This window comes from Myotis myotis, unplaced genomic scaffold (genome assembly GCF_014108235.1).
Source record: "Myotis myotis isolate mMyoMyo1 unplaced genomic scaffold, mMyoMyo1.p scaffold_m19_p_18, whole genome shotgun sequence".
Taxonomy (NCBI): domain Eukaryota; kingdom Metazoa; phylum Chordata; class Mammalia; order Chiroptera; family Vespertilionidae; genus Myotis; species Myotis myotis.
Genome location: NW_023416322.1, coordinates 29633999 through 29655077, shown reverse-complemented (window position 1 = coordinate 29655077; position 21079 = coordinate 29633999). Strand labels below are relative to the sequence as shown.

At 40.8% G+C, this 21079-nt stretch overlaps 1 protein-coding gene across 10 annotated transcripts in view; it reads left to right on the top strand.

The window, feature by feature from the left end:
• Positions 1–241: 241 nt before the first annotated feature.
• Positions 242–21079, top strand: part of OTUD7B (OTU deubiquitinase 7B) — a 57036-nt gene continuing 36198 nt past the window's right edge. For 3 of the 10 annotated variants that reach the window (XM_036344731.1, XM_036344740.1, XM_036344739.1), the window contains exons 1-2: positions 242–551; positions 18017–18219. In XM_036344731.1, the coding sequence (XP_036200624.1) occupies positions 18108–18219 (112 nt within the window). In that variant the 5' untranslated portion in view covers positions 242–551; positions 18017–18107. Of the gene's footprint in view, positions 552–3386; positions 4203–7006; positions 7329–7899; positions 8038–16948; positions 17115–18016; positions 18220–21079 lie in introns of those variants that run through there. The other 7 variants (XM_036344741.1, XM_036344738.1, XM_036344733.1 and 4 more) reach the window with 6 other exon arrangements.

The window sequence follows — 21079 nt, the reverse complement described above, 5'->3', positions numbered from 1 at the left end:
CCCCCCTGCCCGCTCCTCTCGGGCTCAGCACCCCTCCGGACCGGCGGCCGCAGGGGCCCGGCCAGGGAAACCCGGGTCACTCGCGGGGCAGGCGCCAAACCGGCCGCGGCGCGGGGAGCGGCGCTGAAGGCGGGGCTGCTACGGGAGGGGCGGGGCGGGGCGGGGCGGGGCGGGGCGGGGCGGGGCGGGAGGAGGCCCGGGGGCGGCTTGGGTGTTACCACCAACCCGCTCCGGCCGGAAACTGGCGCTTGTTTCCGGCCGGACGGCCGAAAACCACCGATCCTGAACCAGCCGCCGGAGTCGGAGCGGCGACCGTGTGTGGAGTGGGAAAAAGCCGCTGGAGGAGGCCGGTCCGGTCAGTCCCGTCTGGCTCCGGCTCCGGCTCCCGGGCGCAGCGACAGCCGCGGTCGCCGTCTCCGCCACCGCCTCCGCCTCCATCGTCGTCAGGGGAGGGGCCGGCCGGACCCCGGGGTCACAGCAGAGGAATGAGGAGAGGCGGCCGGGCCCCGCGCTCCGCCCCGGCCTAGGGCCTCGCCCCGGGAGCCGCGAGGGTAACGGAGCCCCCCGCCTTGTCACCCTCCCCCGCTCTGCCCCCGCCCCTTCGCCCCTCCAGTTTCCCCAGCTCTGACCCTCCGATCTCCACGGGCCCCCTTCTCCTTTCTGATTACATTTCGCCCCGGGCCGGCGGCTCTGGGCACCCCTCCTCGCCCTGACTGCCCCTGGCTTCGTCCCCTCCTCCCTGTTACTCCTCCCTTTCACCTGTGCCCGCGTCCTCTCCCTTCTCCCTCCCCCGATCCTGGTCCCCCAAGTGCGCGGGGCAGTTCGGACGGTGTCAGCGAGACTTTCGGGGAGGGATGGTGGAGTCGTAGGTGGTTAGAGTGCAGGCGACTACCCCGCAGTCGGATAAAGTTCATCGTCAAGTCTCCGCATGAAAGTAAAATGGAAAGACAGGCGTGCTCTCCCCTGTCGATAGCCCAACTGAGGCGCGCCGGGTAATGGAGGAAGGGAGCGGAAAAGTGTGTGCGAGCCATTCTAGGGCCGGCGGGTGAACTTCAGAAAAAGGCAAAGTTGCCGTGAGCCGATGGAAACTTTAGACGCTGGTGATGAGTAAGCCGGGGGCTGCTGATCTCACTCCTCTGCTCGTAATTACTGGGTTAACGGTGCGGCTGGGTCGGGACGGAATGGGATTTGTTTACTGGGCCGGCGTATTTTTAGCCGTCGGCGCGCAGCGCGGGGCTGAGCCTCCCTCCTCCCGCGCCCGCCGTCTAGGTAGCCGGTCTACCCGAGGCGGCTCCTCTGGGCACAGCGCAGATATAAATGTTAAGTGGAAAGAAACGGACGGATGGAATTTTATGTAAGGTTCTCTGCAGACTCTTCAGAAGTTACAAAGGCAAAAGCAAGAATTAGCGGGACGTTGGCTCTTATTTTCCTTATCTTTTCATAAAGACCTATTTAAAATGCTTTTTCGAGAATCCGAAATGGGTACATTTTCAGTCTTTGTCTTCTCATGCTGTATATTTTGGAGACCTTTGAGGAGGTGGATCCCTTTGTCTTTCAGAATCTATTTCTAAGGTGGGAAAGGACAAAGTAGAAGTGGTGGTAAGGCTAGTCCAAAAGGGTAGCTAATCCTAAATCTTGTAAAAACATTTTTCTGTATTATATAACTTTAAAAATGTCCCTCAGAGTAAATGAGATTGCGTTCCTGATGGGGTGGAGAAGACTGCAGGGACTTAAGCCAGGTGGCTAGGGAGAATCAGACTTGTAATTAAACATTTGCTCTGCATAATTTACAAATGAATACATTATAGGCAAACAATTATACTCTTTGTCCTCATTGTTTTTTGAGCAGTCCTTTTAAAGTTTACTAACCATCCTGCTGTGCTAGTCTGTTGATATTTTGAAGGCTGAACAGAACTGTAAAATAAATGAAGTTGATGTTGCTCATCTGGAGTCTGAATACGGGTCTGTTATAATTTCCACTAGCTACCCTGTGTGCCTCAGAGCACCTCCCTGAATAAGTGGCCAGTTACTATGTACTTTGGGATTGCAAATGAATACAAATATTAGCTCATGCTAGGAGTAATTGAGAAGGTAAATATGCTGAAAAGATATTCCAGAACTGAAATCGGTTATTTAAAAAATTTTCCCATTTTGGATTATCAGCACCTTCCTGCCGATAATTATCCATTAACATGAATAATTTAGAATTGAACAGCTATCCACTTTGGACTTTATGCATTCCAGCAGGAAGGGAAAATGGAAGGAAGATATTTCCCAAACTATAATTTTTTTGTTGTTGCCCGATTTGACTTACCCCTTTCATTTAATGCCAAAAACTTCCTTGTGAATAAAACCACCACCTAAACCTTTGCCAAAGGAAGGGCTGTCTGCTGACTTGTATTAAGGCAGGCTGACCAGTAATGAATGCTAATTGTTAGTTGGACTTGGTGGAGTTATGTCACCAGCAACTTGGAAATTTTCCTGAACCTTTACTTAATCTCTTTCTTTTGGGCATCTATTGAAAATTTAATTTGGAGGGTAAAATCTAATTTTTAAAAATCACACATCCTCTCAGAGTCTGCTGATCAATAATTCTTTCAATATGCGAGTTGGTTTGTGTCAATATTAGTGATCATATTTGGTAAATTCTATTATGTCTGTATTTAGCAACTCTCCCTAGTTGAACTATATATATAATTCCGCGTGGATAGGAGTGAGAATTGAGGGGTTAAATAAACCAAGGTTAAGTGTAGGGCAGCCTAATAGCCCACCACTATTTCCAGTTTTCAGAAGGCTTTGTTTGGAATTTTGAGATTCAATATGATTAACCAAGTGAATTATGATGGAATAACTCAGTACTAAAAATAAGTTCTCAGTTTGTTATGGGGGGCACTGAGTAACATTTGTCAAAAGCTTTAGCGGTCCTAAATGTCTCAGGCATGCTAAGGATGCTGGCAGAGGACATTGTAAGGAAGCACCCCTTCTCACTCTAAACATTCATCCCGTCAAGGGAAGACTCCCTAAACATCGCTTTAAAATGTGACTTCAGCAGTAGGTTTCCTGTGGGAGCTGTGCAATGGCAGACTGGAATCTTCTCAACAGCCCCTGATAAATTTAGACAATTAAAATCTGTGAAACTGGAATGTAGTTGCAGGGCAGTTTTATCATGAATGCCCGGACTCAGTTGATTTTTTAATATGATAGAAAGAGGGAGTTGATTTTTTTTTTTTTTTTTTTTTTTTTTTAAGTAAGAAGTCCTTGCCAAATAATGATTGAATACTGAGGTGGATAAAGCAGTCTCTAGACTCCAGTGACAGGTTTTGGGAAGATGTAAGAGGTGTAAAGACAGGTGTTTTTGCCCTTGGGATGGGGTGGGGTTAGGGAAGGCGGTATACAGTAAATGGAAAGGCAGACTATTATAAACTTTAACATTTAGGAAACAACATAGAAACAAAACCAAATATGATTGCCATAAATGCAGTATGTAAAGTCTAGAAAACTTGAAGTAACAAAAGAAGAATGAGATGAATTAGGGACTGTTTCTGAATCAGTAAAATTTGAAATGGACTTCGGAGGCAATGGATTAGAGTGACAAAGAGGCAGGGACTACAGAGTTAGATGAAACTTGGTTCATATCTTGGTTGAGGTTTATACTCTGTGACCTTGGACAATGTACTTCATCCTTATCTATAAAATATGTGTGAGTAGTCAAGTAAATGTTAGGAGTAAAGAAAAGATCTTCCAGGCAGAAAGTATAGAATGTACAGTATGAATGACGAAGTTGTGTTTGTCGGAATAAAAGAGGGTGACTGCAGAGAATGTGGGTTGGTCAAGTCCTGGGTAGAGCAAGCAAGAGGGTGGAGGAGACTCAGTGGCCAGACTCTGTTGTGTGTTGATAGAAGGGTCAATGGAGTCATTGTAGGTCCTTGAACAAAGGATGGATTTAATAAGGAGTATCGAGCCTTCTGGTTCAGGAACTCGGGGACAAGGAAGCAGGCAGGCACCGGTACACTGTGACTCCTGCTTCTCTTCTGGACCATCCTGGCTTAAAAGGATCAGCCAGGAGACATAAGATTCCTGTAGAAGTTTTTGCATTCGTGCACCTTACTCACTATGCTGAGCTCTGCTCGTGTTTGTCTCCCATTGTACCGATCTGTGGGGAAGTCTCAAGACTATGGCAGGATTCTCCTCAAGAGCTTATGGTAAGGACAGCATCATGTTTTCATACAGTTAACTTTCTCTGCTATATAGAGGGCACTAGCATTGGTAATTCAGAACTTAATAAATTTCTTGGCTTGAAATACATTATTTTTTAACCAGATTTATTTTCGTGTTTTGGAATCGATCATACTACTGTTGAAATGAATCTGCAGTTCTAAGCTTGTATTACCTGATAGTGATGAGAACAGTCAATCTTAAAGCCTTTGGCTCAGAAATCCATAAAATGAATAACCCATTTGAGGACAATTAAGACTAGACTGCATATGTTAATGAACAATTTCTTTTCAAAATCTGTGTGGGTCCAATATGGCCTCTCAGGCTGTCTAGACACCTTATCCTTAAGGGTGAGTGGTAGATGTTGCAGCCAGAATGAGTCTTCACTCACAGTATTTGGAGGAATCTTACTGTCATATGTTGCATTGTTAAAGATTAAGGTGGCTTTTTCAAAAGACCTGTGCTTTGTAGAGGCTCTTCCAGATGTTAGCTCCACTGAAAATCTGTCAGATCTTCCCTCCTAAAGTAAACTTGTTTGAAAATATGGCCAATTAAAAAAAAAAAAAAGAATAAGAAGTGTCCACATTTAAAAATGAATAAAATCACACAGCTGTTCTTTCAACCTTGTTCTTTCAGTCTACTTGCTTTCCTTCACGCCTACCTGCCTCCCCACCCCCACCTTCTCATCATCATTACCAAACTATGTGCTTGTGATGTCATGAGCACAGGATTATTACTTACTCTTGAGTCAGAATATTGTAGTATCTCAGCTGGAAATCAGAGGTGGAAATTCAGGAATCTTAGTGCAGTTCAGGATTATTTTCAACTGTGATTTTTAGGATTATGTTTTATCCCTTTATTTCTTGGAAGAAATAGTTTTGGATGGGAGAAATCACTAAACTATTATTTTTAATGACCTGCTCCGAGTTTAGCTCTATGCTAGATGATGTGGAGGATTAGATAAAATGACAATTTTGTGCCCTTGAAGAGTTTACAGTCCAGTTAGGAGTAAGGAGAATGGGAAGAAATGACTATTGAGCTTCTGTTATGCCACACAAATAAAATTTTTAAAAATGTGAAAGTATATTTTCTATTGCATAGTACACACTTTATACTGTAGGTATTTTGAGAGAAGAATACTCAGGTACTTATGAATGATGTCACAGAGGAATTGGAACTGATTCCAGATCTTAAAAAATAAAATGGTATTAGGTACAAGGAATGAAGAAAATAACAAAAATTATTTCATTTTGAAGCTGAGAAGGGATCAAGCAAAAGCCTGGAATAGGGATATACTCAGGATGTTCTTGGGTCAGTGATAAGACTGAGTAGCAGTAAATAGTGAAACAAAGGTGGTTAGGACAGTTTGGAGCTATGTTTATAAGGGGTCTTAAAAGCTAGGCTTATAAGTTTAGATTTTGAATGATAGAAAATTGTGAACCACTGAGAAATTTTGATTGGGATAGTAATATGATGATAGTAGGGAACAAGGTTGGCTTGTAGGGAAGGGAAATTTGGCACCTGTGGTGTGTGAGGTGATTCACTAGAGTTGTGTGGAGAGTGGAATAAGGAGAAGAAAGAAAAAGAGATTGTGAAGGAAAAATTGAAATCATCTGGACCGGACAGTGAAGATGAAGGGGTGTGATCAGGTATGTCTAATGACAGTTTAAGCTTGGGTTTCTAAGATATTGACTGAAATAGAGAAGATAGGAAGGTTTTGTCTTTTCTTTTTTAGGGGAATACGATGAGTTCAATTTGAGATGTGTTGGATCTAAAGCGACAATGAAACATCCAAGCGAAAGCTGTTCCTGTTGTTAGAGATGAGCCTAAAGCTGGCGGAGAGGTGGGGGTTACTAGCTTGCAAGTGTGGTTTTGCAGTTCTTTAGCACAGATGTAGCTGTGGCCAAGAGAATGAATAAGGTGTCTGAAGACTAGAATTTCGGGAAAGAACAGAAGGCCAAATCTGATGGTACCGATAAACACTGATTCTCCATTCTTCAGGCCATCCCAATTGATTCTTCCTTCTCCTTCCTATTTTCTTTTTTTAAAATACATTTCTTGCCGAAACCGGTTTGGCTCAGTGGATAGAGCGTCGGCTTGCGGGCTGAAAGGTCCCAAGTTCGATTCCGGTCAAGGGCATGTACCTGGGTTGTGGGCACATCCCCAGTGGGAGATGTGCAGGAGGCAGCTGATCGATGTTTCTCTCATCGATGTTTCTAACTCTCTATCTCTCTCTCCCTTCCTCTCTGTAAAAAATCAATAAAATATATTTAAAAAAAATACATTTCTTTATTGATTTCAGAGAGGAAGAGAGGAGAGAGATAGAAACATCAATGATGAGAGAGAGTCATTGATCGGCTGCCTCCTGCACGCTCCCTACTGGGGATCGAGCCCGCAACCCAGGCATGTGCCCTTGGCCTGAATCGAACCCGGGACCCTTCAGTCCGCAGGCTGACTCTCTATCCACTGAGCCAAGCCGACTAGGGCTCTCCTTTCTATTTTCTATGCCTCTACTCCAGTGGTTCTCAACCTGTGGGTCGCGACCCCTTTGAGGGTCGAATGACCCTTTCACAGGGGTCGCCTAAATACATCCTGCATATCAGATATTTACATTACGATTCATAACAGTAGCAACATTACAGTTATGAAGTAGCAATGAAAATAATTTTATTGTTGGGGTCACCACAACATGAGGAACTGTATTAAAGGGTCGCGGCATTAGGAAGGTTGAGAACCACTGCTCTACTCCCTACTCCATCAAATTCCTGGAATGAGTATCATCTTGTAAGCATCGTTTTAGGAACAGGAAACTAGAGACCTTGAGTCAGACAAGGTCTAGTGGGAGGAGACAGATGTGCAAATATCTAGATGGAATGAAGGATTAGAGATGCTGCACCAGAAGTGCGTAGGGGAGAAAGTGGAGGCCTGAGGTCAGTTCTGCCTTGGGCACACATACTTTTGAAAGTGCCTCTCAGAGGAAAAGACATTTGAGCTGTCTTGCAAGATGAGTTAAGGATATACCGTACAGAAGACAGGGAGAAAGAAGTACACTGCAGGCTGAGAAAACAGCATGAACAAAAGCTTAAAGAAACGAAATAGCCAGGCTTCTTCAGGTAACTTTTAATAATTATTTTGGCTGGAGGCCAGGGTTGGAGGGCAGGGGTGAGACTGGGGAGGTAGGTAAGGCTGATCACAGACAGCTTTATCTTGTGCTGAAATAAATGATGAATCACATTGGGTGATAAAGTAAATTTCATGTTCTAGAAAGATCTTTTGTCAATGGGGTGTAGATAGTGGATTGGAGAGGAGCAAAATGAAGGCTTTAAAATAACCTTATTATACTTAACAGTAACACATTTGTGGTTGAGTGATCATGTTTATAGAATCGTGGAATAACTACAGGGATTGTTATACTTTGTTAGTCTCCCTTGTTCATTTTCAAATGGAATGCCTGAGCTTTACTCAGGATCACAGAAGTAGTTTTAGTGATAGGTTGGTCTGGAATTCAGTCTTCAGTGCCTGTAAGGTGGCAGGTCATTAGTAAACGTTAGGTCACCTCTTAAGTCCTTCGCAAGTCCCACTCTAGTGTTCCTTACATTCTCACACACTGTATTGTGCCAGAAGACAGAGGGATTTCTGTCATCCATCCCATTGTCTGTTTACCAGTCCAACGACTTTTCCCAGGTCTGACTGTGGAAGATCTGCCCTGAGATTACCTTGGGGAATAGGGACGTTTGACCTTGGACAGTTGGATGCCCTGGAGTGGAGTGAAGAGGATGTTATTATTCAGCTGTAATGATTCAGTTGTAGAAGAATGTCAAGGTATTTATTTTTATTGAGTGTGCAGATGTATTTATCTCTCCTGCTAAGTTCCCTGCAAATTGTTTTCTTTCAAACTTAGTTTTAAGTTGTACCAGAAACTTTGGTAAAAGAAAGAAATTGGGCATTGACAAAAAAATATATCTAAAAAAATACATACAAGATATGTCATTATAGTTGGGCTCTAAATCTTCTCAGTATTTTTTATTTCATTGGATTTTTTGTGAGGAAAATTGGGTTTAACATGCTAAAGAAGTTTGGATTTTGTGTTTTAGTCATTTTTGCTGGAGAATAGTCTAAGAACAGGATAAAGGACATCTTAGAGGGCCTTAGATTTCAATCCCTGGTGAAAGTTGGGACACAAGGGGATGTGAAAGATGGATACCTTCCATTGATAAGTTTTTCTTAAAACTTAACTGAGTTGTGATTTCTTTACTCTTTTCTCTGGCTCTGTCAACATCTTCAGAGAAGGGCCTTGGCTTGGAAACTGTCCACTTTAGCAGAGCTGCCAGTTCTTAATTCTTTCTCAAGTGGGCAAGGGTACATTTTGTTTTTGTTTGTGAGTGTTTGGAGGAGGGGAGGAGAGATAGGCGCAGAATAGCTACTCACAGTGAGTCTTTATCTGAATTCCTATGTAACTGGAAGTTTCCTTGGCTTCATTTTGGGGAGATGACTTGGTTACACCGGCATTTATGTTATGTGGGAAGGTGGGTCTTACTTCCCTCAGATATCTGATTTAGGATGGCAACAACAACTTCTTTCTTGTTCATATTTGTCAGCCCCATTCCATCTGTTCTAGGTGCCTTTTGTGCACACTGTGTGAGGGAGAGGAAGAGTCACAAGTCTCAATAGGTGAATCAATTGTTACCTTCGAGTTTAAGGAACCCATTCTGCTCCTGACTGTTGTTATTTTATTTTTTAAATATATTTTTATTGATTTCAGAGAGGAAGGGAGGGGGCGGAGAGAGAGAGAAACATCAGTGATGAGAGAGTCATTGGTGGGCTGCCTCCTGTGCGTCCCACAATGGGGATTGAGCCCACGAGCCGGGCATGTGCCCTGACCAGGAATTGAACCGTGACCTCCTGGTGCATAGCTTGATGCTCAACCACTGAGCCATGCTGGCTGGGCCTGACTATTATTTTTATGTTAATGACTTCACTATTCCAGCACCTGGCCCTTAATTTAAAAATTTTGGATAATGAGATATTTTAAATACTATTTAGAAAAGTTCAGGGGAGAAACCGTAACACAATTTTGAGCCAACAACCTAAATTTAATGGGTATTAACATTTTGTCATATTTGTTTTAATGTCTTGCTCACTTTAAGATATAAAATGGTAACCCTAACCAGTTTTGCTCAGTGGATAGAGCTTCAGCCTGCGGACTGAAGGGTCCCAGGTTCGATTCCCGTCAAGGGCATGTACCTTGGTTGCGGGCACATCCCCAGTACGGGGTGTGCAGGAGGCAGCTGATCGATGTTTCTCTCTCATCGATGTTTCTAACTCTCTATTCCTCTCCCTTCCTCTCTGTAAAAAATCAATAAAATATATTTTTAAAAAAAGATATAAAATGGTAGATATAGCTAAAGCCCCACTCTGCATCCTTTCTCCCTTCCTCTTTTTCGGGAAATGACTACTGACCTGATTTGGTATATATCATTCCATTTCATGTTACATACCTTTCTTTTTATTTTAATATTATATATTCACAAACAACACACAGCTTTGTTTTGAAATCTTACATAAATAAAATCAAAGTGTATGTATCCTTTTGCACCCTTTTTTCCCTATATTGTTTTTTAGATATGTCTACATGTAAATCTAGTCCATTTAATCACCCAGTCGTAAAGCAGGCTTCCTTCATTGCTCTCTGCACTTGCCCTGTTAACAAATCCTAACCATCAAAGTCCCAGTTTAAATCATACCCTGATTTTTTTTTCTTCTCTAACAGGATATGATCTTTCCCACTTCTGAATTCTCCTTACATTTTATTGGTTCTTGTCTGATAGTGGTTATATGTTCTTGTATTTGAGTTTATTTATTGTTTATTTGCATGCCTCTTCTATACTGTAAGCTCTGGAAAGCAGATAAAAGGTCTTTTTTATCTTTGTATCTCATGGGGCTTGCCACAATAACTTATGTGTAGTAGGCATTTAGTATCCATTAGCAACTAAATGGTTAATTAATAAATAAGAAAATAAAAACCGTCCTTTGTGATGGTGAACCATCAATTTAATTATGAGCATTATAGTGGCCCCCATGAAAAATAAAGCTTCAAAAGAAACTCTCAGCCTGAAAATTATATAAAAATGTACATAAATGGTGAGAGCAGTGAAGACTAACTTCCTGTATTAGATGAGAGCAAACATTCCTTGAGAAATGAAATGTGAATTGATCGCTGATCTCATTCCAATGAGGAAACTCCTGGGAATTACCCCTGATGGCCTTTGAGGCAGTGTGCTCCTATGGCCAGACTTTCACTAGCTATCAAATTCTGCTATTATCATCAAGGTCTTGACACCTTCACTGGCGATGGGATATTGGTGTTGAGGAAAAGCAGCCTATCTGTTCACTTAATGAATACTGCTGGGAGCCAGGAATTCTTTGGCCCCTAAAGAGGAAAACCCAATATACACATACATACATGTATACTATGTACATATATTTTTAGTCACCTTTTTATTAATAAGACCAGATTGTGTATCAGCAGAATATTTTGAAGTTATTAATTGTGGAATGTATAGTCCCCAAAAAACATCATTTTGGCTTTCCAGAAACTCTTCCCTCCCCCACCAAGAAGAAATTAAATATTAAGTTGAATATATGAAATTGCAATTCTGTAAGTAAAAGCAATCAAATATGGGCAGTTTTGTGTGGCTAACCTTAATACTTCAGGCCTTGATTTCCTCCTGGGGTTCTGAAGAATATCATGAACCTTTTTGAAGTGGATAATCCCAAGTCTGTTTGTGATTCTAAAATGCATTTCTAAAATTTAATTTGCAACCGACTTTCTCTTGTAGTTATGTTTAGCTCAAATTTTTGATAAAATGTTTTTATTTCTTAGCACATATTCTTAGTATATTTGGGAAGGTTTGGGGGGATGTGTGAGGGTTATTGACAAGATAGGCTCTGGGAATAAGCCTAGAATGAAAACTTGCAGTCAGTAGCAACATAAAATTGATCGGGTAAGCTTTAATAAGCTTATGATTCCTTTGAGTGAATGACTCTCCCACATCTTTTCCTGCTACCCCCATGTCTCCTGTCTTGTCTTGATAAGGGAGATGTGGTAGCACAAACCATAGAAGAGAAAACTGCCTGTGGCCCTTGATTTTATTTGGAGACTTAACAGGGAAGAGGGCACGAGCCCCAGCTCCTGACACCAGACTCTTATCTTGTAGTTTCCCACACAGTTCTTAGGATAAGGGGTAGGGAGATGCAGAAATCAGGGAAAGAAGCAAAGAAGCAGATAGCAGGAGTTAGCTGATATAGTATAGGACTGAAGAACAGGAAAGGAAAAAGGGAATAGGTATAAACATTTAAAGAGGTTGTTTCCTCCCATCTTTCAAAACCTGGCTTAGAATTCTATATAAACCTTTTACCTTGACTGTATTAAAGTTGTATTCAGGCTACATGCTACTTGGATAACATCATATATAGAATTCAACTTGGAAAGTACAGTTTTGTGTCCTAAAATAGTTCTTTGAAAAGTCAGGGACATTTAAAATGAGTTGGTCTACTAGTGCCTTTTGAATCATTAATAACTGACATGAAAGGAAAAGGAGAACATTTTTTTGAGGTTTTTGAAAAATAAATTTTGATATTTACTTGAAGATAATCAATCCTGTGTGAGGAATCGAGGCAAGACAGTGGGAAAATATAATGCCTTGCTAACAAAAATATTTTAGACAGCAGGTTCTCAAATGTTTTCAAATTTACCTGCTTTTATTAGTAACCTTGTGAGCATTTGCTTTTGTCTTCTTTGAACTGGAAGCTGATCTGGCTGAGTGTTAGACTATTTGTTTTCTGAAATTTTCCATTAGTACTAAGGACAGGATTACCTGACATGAAAGATACTTGGTCCCTGTTGTTTACTGACCAGGGATAGAGACTTCCCACACCTCTCAGAATTCTGAAAATGCAATTTGAGATTTAGACTTAAGATATGCTGTACTCAGCCCTGGCCTGTGTGTTCAGTGGTTAGAGTGTCGGCCTGCGCACTGACGGGTCTCGGGTTCAATACCTGGCCGCAGATGGGGCGAATGTGGGAGGCAACCAACTGATGTCTGTCTGTCTGTCTCTCTCCTCACCTTCCTTCTCTTCCATTCTCTCTAAAAATCAATGGAAAAAATATCTTCGAGTGAGGATTAACAACAAAAAAAAGATACTGCATCCTAGCTTCTTTGAATGCCTAAAATAAGTTCCTAGCTATTTGGCACATGGTGACCTCTCATTTTAACATTAAATTACTTCTCTAAGTTATCCTTGTAATTTTTTGTACTAGTTCATTCTAGAAATGAAGATTTAAAATCATCCATAAATTTCCCTTGACGTTTGCTGCCTAGTTGAGACTATAAATTCCTTTCTATTGAACACCTACTGTGTACTGAAATTTGGACAAGTTGCTGTAAGGAGATGTCAAGGAAGTGTTAACCAGTAATTAAATAGGTAGTAGGAGAATTGGCCCCTTGGGAATTTATATTCTGGGTTAAATGGAACATAGTTACATATATACATAAATACATGTATAGAAAACAAGATGTGAGAAATACAGGCTATTAGTAGCATATATACCATCAAATAGAGGTAGTAGTTATCATTAACATTTTATTGGCTACCTGCCTTCTGAAAAGTTAGGCTTCAGCTATAGCAGAGTAAAAGTTATCAAGAACTTAATAATTAGTTGTGAAGACTGAATGCATAAAAAGATATAGTAATACTAACTCTTGGGTATTAAGTGTCAGGTGAGGAGTACAGTTATATAGAGTTATATGGCGTTAGAGGTAGTAGGTAGGCAAATTTTTACCTTTAGGATAATCTAGGCCTCAGGGGAGAAGACTGAGTAAGTATAGAGGTAACATTCAAGGCAGGAGAGCAGTGAGCTGAGCCCAACTTGGTTTGGGGGCAGACTAAGTAGACAGTTTGTTGCATGGTATTTCACCGAGGAGAGCAATGAGACTAGTCAAGTTGGAGAGGGCCTTAAATCTCAGGCAGAGAAGTTTGATTTATCCTCAGAGTGAAAAATCCACAAGCAGATAATTTTTTTTTTAATGGCCTAGTTTACCTTTATTGTTTTGACTGATGAGCATCCTAGGGTTTCTTTTTTAAAAAAATTATTTTTTATTGATTTCAGAGAGGAAGGGAGAGGGGGGGAGAGAGAAAAATGTCAGTGATGAGAGAGAATCATCAATCGCTGCCCTCTGCATGCCCCTGAACCCAAGCATGTGCCCTGACCAGGAATTGAACCCAACCTCCTGGTTCATAGGTTGAAGCTCAACCACCGAGCCATACTGTCCAGGCCACAAGCAGGAGATTTTATGTGTAAATTAGTACTTTAGGAAAATTGATTCAGCTGGGTGGTGTACAGTCAGGAAGAGAGAAAGCAGTTGGAGGACTATCATAATCCTGGGAAGGAGCCTCTGAGAAGTGGTGGCAGTGCAGAAACTGGAAGATGGGAGTGATCTGAAGAAACATAAATAGAATTTGGTAACTGTTTTTTGTGGGAAAGGGGTAGATAAGAACAATGTATATGTTTTTAATCTGGATTATAGCAGGAGGAGAGCTGGGTTTGGTTAGTTTCTGATATATCTCTCCAAAGGGATACCTGGGTGGAAATTTTTGAAGAGCACTGAGTCTAGCCCCACATTCACAGTTAATACTGAATACAGAGAATTTAAACAACTGGTTTAAGTAGTAAAACTTGGTGTAGAGCCCATTCTTTTGACTGTCATTCAGTGCTCTTTCTACTGTATTATATTGCTTAGGAGATGGGTTTAATGGTTAAAAGAGCAGATGCCTGGGAAGTGAAATGGGAAGTCCAAGACCACATTATGATGAGGTTTAACCACAAGCTGTTTCAGTTCTGCATAGGTTTTCCTCATATTTAGACACTACGTATGTACACATCTCTCTATCAGGCTCATAATGCAACCGTGGCTCCGGTTTCTTCAAGCTGTCTTCCTCTGAGATTCAGTTCTTCATAGTCAAGGAAAAATAATCCTCCAAATTTTGGATTTAATTGCATTTACTCTCCGAATTTTAGTTTTGAAGATGAAAGAGTTCTTCCCCCTGTGTGTAGATAGGTTGCTTTGATTACAAGCTGTCAGTGAAGTAGCCTCAAAGGCCCCATTAGTCTTTCTGGAGTAAAAGGAGGAGAAGAGTTTTGGACCCAAATCTTTCATGTTTGTTTACCCTATCAGCAGTTAAGAAAAATTTACTTGCACTGATCTTATTACCTAAAAAAAGCCAGTTGCCGAACCGGTTTGGCTCAGTGGATAGAGCGTCAGCCTGCAGACTCAAGGGTCCCGGGTTCAATTCCGGTCAAGGGCATGTACCCTGGTTGCGGGCACATCCCCAGTGGGGGGCGTGCAGGAGGCAGCTGATCAATCTCTCTCATCAATGTTTCTAACTCTCTATCCCTCTCCCTTCTTTTCTGTAAAAAATCAATAAAATATATATTTTTTAAAAAAGCCAGTAAATACTGTGGATCAAAATTTTTTTAATTAATTTGCTAATGGGAAGTTTTTAGGGAATTGAACAGCCTTCTAAGAAATTATGTGTGTATATATATATATATATATATATATGTATATATATATATTTTTTTAATGTGTTTATTGATTTGAGAGAGAGGGGAAGGGAGAGGGAGAGAGAGAGAAACATTGATGTGTGAGAGTAACATTGATCAGCTGCCTCCTACACACCCTACTGGTGATCAAGCCATAACCTGGGCATATACCCTGACTGGGAATTGAACTGGCTATATTTGTTTTTTAAATATGTATACAGGTATATTTAAGATGCAACTCATTCTCACTCTTCTCTTTTTCTTTTTGTTAATCCTCACCCAAGGATATTTTTTCCATTGATTTTAGAAAGAATGGGAAGGAGGGAGGGGGGGGAGGAGGAGAAAGAGAAACATTGATGTGAGAGAGAGACATTGATTGGTTGCCTCCCACATGCACCCTGAACAGGGCTGAGGATCAAACCTGAAATCTAGGTACATGCCCTTGACTGGGAATTGAACCCATGACCCTTTGGTGCATGGGCCAACACTCTAACCACTGAGCACACCGGCTAGAGCTCCTCTATTTTTCTTTTCAACCAGGCTTTTAATCTGTCTGATATCAGATACCTGAAGACTCAAAATAGTATTTTCTGGATCAACTAATACTTATTATGTAGGTACTATAAGGGCATCATTATTTAATTTCATCTGCCAAGATTAAATATTCCTGGATTTTATGACTGGGTCCCTAGTAGTAAACATCTAGTGCTTGGCTTCTGTAATTCTTATCCCATCTTAATTATTGCCATGACTCATCTGTTATAACTTCTGATCTGGCTGGGTATTAAAGGGAAGAAAACTTAATAGTGAGATCCTACCCTGAGTTATACTAAGCACTTTATATATTACCTCATTTAATACTCATAATAATTACATATGATAGATTTTTTTAAAATAGATTTTATTGATTTTTTACAGAGAGGAAGGGAGAGAGAGAGTTAGAAACATCGATGAGAGAGAAACATCGATCAGCTGCCTCCTGCACATCTCCTACTGGGGATGTGCCCGAAACCAAGGTACATGCCCTTGACCGGATTCGAACCTGGGACCCTTCAGTCCGCAGGCCGACGCTCTATCCACTGAGCCAAACCGGTTTCGGCTGATAGATATTTTTAAACCTATTTAAAGGTTAATTCATTCAAAATATTTATTATTGTGTTAAGGGAATACTTATTAGTTCATCCAAAATAGTTAAGCACTGTTTAAGGTGCTGAGGATAACACAGTGAATATGAGATGAGGTTCCTGCTAAGGCACAGAGAAGTGCAATAACTTGCTCAAGATCACACAGCAAGAAGTGGCTCAGTGGTTGAGCATCACCCTATGAACCAGGAGGTCAGGGTTCGATTCCCTGTCAGGGCACATACCTGAGTTGCTGGCTTGATTCCCTGTGGGGGGCGTGCAGGAGGCAACCAGTCAAGGATTCTCTCATCATTGATGTTTCTATCTATTTGTCCCTCTCCCTTCCTCTCTGAAATCAATAAAAATATATTTTAAAAAAAGAAAGTGACAGAGCTAGGATTTAGAAATACATCTGATGGATTCCCAAGGGAATGTCTGCAACCATTATCAGATTATACTGCCATTTGCATATATTGCTGGTTCTCTGTGATTATATAAATAAATCAAGTGATAAAAATAGGTGGAACTCCCAATATTTCTTTGTTAAAAAGGTTCTTGATGAATTCAAGAAAGAAATCTGCCTTGGTGCTGACAAGCACACCTGCCCAATAATGCTTTTCCTCTCTTCCCCTCCCGTTTCCACTCCCTCTTTACCCACTCATACCTGGGGATAAACTGGACAGTGTGACCTGCTTTGGCACTTGAATGTATTTGTGCTTTGAGGACTGGGAGAGTTTTGTTTGTTTTCTTGGCTTCCTGAATGTTCCTTGCCCACTTGCAAGTTCTTTCTTGTTGTACAATGGTGAGTAATGTGTTGTTAACATTGTAATGTAGTCATGCCAGTTGGAATATTCCCCCCCCCCCCCCCCCGCCCCCTTCTCTCTGATGAACCTCGGGTCAAATTTGCCTTCTGTGATTCACTCAAATAGAGAAGGCTTTTTGTATTCAGATGACTAGGAAATAGTCCCGAGGTTGGGAAGACTATTTAAAATCCAATGTCTTCTGCCCAGATGAAATTCATTTGTTAGTTAGCATTCTAGGTTTATTCTCTGACTAGTGTGATTCAAGAAGAGTATTTGTTTTAGATTGTGGCCATTATCACAGTGTGCCATACTGGGAAGAATGGTGTTTATTCTGGAGTTAGGAGCTTAAAAATAGACACAAGGAATTTTTTGGTGAGTATTACCTATTAGAAAGCATTAAAAATGCTTTCAGTCTGTGAGAGTGAAGAGCTGAGTTCCAGTAGGAATTGAGGTCCAGTTGAGTTCTAGGGATTACTTAGGTAGGATCAAGATTGCAAGTATTAAAACAATTTAGTATTGTGGATCCAGTCAGTTTAGTTTTGGGGATTCAAGTGTATCTAGGCATGCTCATGAGGTAAATGAGATGATTTATGTGGCTGTGTCTAACCTAGTGCTTTTATTGGTGCACAATAAGTGTTTGTTAAATCTTAAAAAAAGGTACTTGAATGCTAAGTGTGTTGTCAGTTTGTCTTTCTTGGGCAGCTTCCTCATTGTTAAGTATTTCTTCCAAAGAATATTTATTGAGCCTTAAATTATGGGTAAAACATTTGGGAAAGGGGTTGGGGTAACAAAGATTTATAGTATCAGATTCTTGCTGAGACTGTGGTCTTAACATTTACAACTTGAATCAATTAGGCCTAGCATTTAAGGACACATTTAAGAGGAAATTTATGATTTTGGCATTGCTAGAGTCAATCGTCTGCTTTTTTTATAGAAATAACTTGACCCTTTGGTAGAATTGAAAATACTTGCTTTCCAATTCCAGTTAAACTGGGTTTAATTTTTGATATTTGAGATAGTTGCCTATGATGTTTCCTCTTATCCTCTCTCCATCTTTTTCATTGAACGGTGTAATGTATTTTAAAGTCTTTCGTGAACTGCAAGCTAGCAGTTGCTCTCATCACCACTATCAATAATAATATTACAAATATTAATTGGGTAGGACTCATAAGGGTTGGTTTTCTGGATTAATTTCAAGAAGTAGTCAGAGGAAAATGGGATATTTGCCAGATGACTTGTTTACTAATTGATACTTTATGTACTTTTTGTGGAAGGGAGAAGGAAAAGCAGAGACCTGTCACCCTGAAAACTTGGCCTGGTGCTATGTCATCGTGAAGAATTGCCTATATTGCTTTGACCAACTGTATGGTGGCAAGAAAGTGTAACAGGATTTGTCACATGTTTGACCTGCGAGGCTTACAGTGCATTCTACTGGAAGCATCTTTCTACAGAGGAAACAACTTATCTCAAATTGTTGGTAAGATCAACCACAAAATGGATCTTAAATAATAAAAATGTATCAGTCCAGGACAGTATCTGTCGGGTCTCACTAAGTAGTAGGATTAGGGAAACAGTATCTTTGACTCAAATATTTGGTTAGTTGTTATCATCAAAAATCTTTACAGCCAACTTTTGATGGTTGGCATTCTTGGAGAAGAACATGTGGTTTTAATAATTCAAAAGTGCAAGTTGTTTAGTAAATTTTGAAAGGATCTCTTTTTAGAATTTCCTCATTTTCTACCCCCGTTTCTGGTGCCTGGCACTCAGTAAGTCTTCGTTGAATAAAGGAAATTAGTTGATACCTATCTTGGGGTTGACTCTGGAACCAGCCCATTAGATGAACTTATAGAAAGCAGGGATAATGACTTACTGGTTGCTGTGTCCCCTTCACTTAGCAGACTGCCTGGCCCAGAGTAGGTCCTTAATAAATGCTTACTGAATGAGTGAGTCGGGAGGTTATGGTTTTCATTAGGGGAAAATTGCAGTGACCTGCATGCAGCTGTGTTGATGGTGGCCCTTCCTTAAAAGGAAGAAATGTAACTTTCCTACAAATAAATATGAATAAATGTGACCGTGAAGAAAGTGATTGCTTTGATGCGTCCAGGCATTTTACCCCTTTAGACAGAAGTAATTTGTTAAAAGTTGGTGTTTTATTTATTTCTTGTTTTTTTGTTGTTTGCTTTTTTAAATGTTTTATCCTGTTCAGAATTTAGTTATTACTTTGATTTCTTACCAGTTAACTGCCACAATATTTTGAATTTAATTAAAAATGGTCCACCGCTTGTGTCTATAGATGTGTATTGCATACAAATGGTTAGTAGCATATGGCTCAGTGGTTGAGCATTGACCCATGAACCAAGAGTTCATCAGTTGATTCCCAGTAGGGGCACATGCCTGGGTTGCTGGCTCGATCTCCAGTAGGGGTGTGCAGGAAGCAGCCGATCGCTTTCTCTCTCTCTCATCAATGATTCTATTTCTCTATCCCTCTCTCTTCCTCTCTCTAAAAAAAAAATCAAAAAAAAATCAATAAAAACATATTTAAAAAAATAAAATAAATGGCATAGTTGCTAACGTGCTTTAAAAACAAAAATTTACAGCAGATGAGAAACTATTCTCTCTGTGGACAAGCTGTACAAATATATTTATTTGTTCATATAGACCTTCATTACATGTCTATGGGGTGAATGATGACATTTAAAACCAGTAAGTAATTTACATGTCTATTTTTAATTTTTTAAAAATACGTTTTTATTGATTTCAGAGAGGAAGGGAGAGGGAGAGAGTGATAGAAAGAGAGAGAATCATTGATCAGCTGCCTCCTGCACACACTCCCACCGGGGAACAAGCCCGCAACCTGGGCATGCATCCTTGACCAGAATCGAACCTAGGACCCTTCAGTCCACAGGCCAACGCTCTATCCACTGAGTCAAACCGGCTAGGGCTCCCATGCCTATTTTAGATATAGATTAAATCTCAGTTATCCACACATAAGGGCTAACATGAATAATTTAGGTCCACAAATATTTATTAGGCATCAACTATGTGCCAAGCAGTTTGTTAGGCACACTTAAAAATTTTAAAAGTGTAAAAGAAAGGTGCCAACCTACAGATCTGAATTCTATTTAGAATGTATCTTGTTCTCCAGCCTGGTAAGCTCTTACATATCCTAAAGACTCAGTTTGAGAAACTTCCCTAACCCATCCAGCTAAACTGGTTGCTTCCTATACCTATTCCTGCACCATTGGGTACTAATAACATGTTTAGATTTCTTTCTTCAGACTGGAGTGCCTTGAAGGTAGGATTGTGGCTTTTCTTCTTCATTTGTATCCCCAGGCCCTAGAGCAGCACCTGGTACGTGGTGGATTCAGTTTGGTAAATTTTGAATGAGTGAATGATAGTCAAATTGGAGATAAGATGTGAATATCAGGAAGGCCAACTAATATTACAAGGCACTTTATGATAACAGCAAGTGCCAGTAAATGTTTTACATACTGACCTATAGGTGTTCCAGCGAGGTTTATATATGGCCAGGAAAGATGGAATTATGGAACTTGCAGAAGGAGAATTGAACTGAATTATATAAATTTATAAAAGGCAAATTCTTTGTTTTGTTTTTTAATCCTCATCTGAGGATATGTTCATTGATCTTCAGGAGGGAAAGTGGGAGAGAAAGAGAAAGATAGAAACATCCATGTGAGAGAGAAACATTGATTGGTTGCTTCCCATACTCGCCCCAACTAGGGACTGAACCCACAACCTAGGTATGTACCCTGACCAGGAATGGAACCTGTGACCTTTTGGTGTATGGGACGATGCTCCAACCAACTGAGCCACATTGGCCAGGGCAAGGCAAGTTTTTAAAAATTGTTTGAAGCTTTAAAAAGTTAGTAGTTATATGCCGAAGGAAGTTAACTTACTAGAAGAAATTTCCAAGTGAATGTATTTCCTATGTGTAACTAATGGCAGATAGTACAGTAATTGGCAGTTTTTAATTTTTTTCCCCCAGACAATGAAAGAGAAACTTTATTGAGGCCCTAAGACTACGGGATTCAGGCAGGAGGCTGCCCTGTGGGCTGAAGAGGTGGTAGAAGGGCCTTATTTAACCTTCTTGGAGCACAGGTTGTTGGTGTGGCCGCTCTTCTTGTGGCATTTGGCAGGGGTACAGTCAGGGTAACAATATAGTCATTTTGTGCTTCAGTGTCTTTGTGGCAGACCATCTTGTTGCAGTGTTCTGGGCGAGCTGACAGAGGGAGAGCTCGATGATACCACCCCGCAGATGAAACAGCAAGTGCAGGATGGACTCGTTCTGAATATTGCAGTCTCAGAGAGTATAGCCA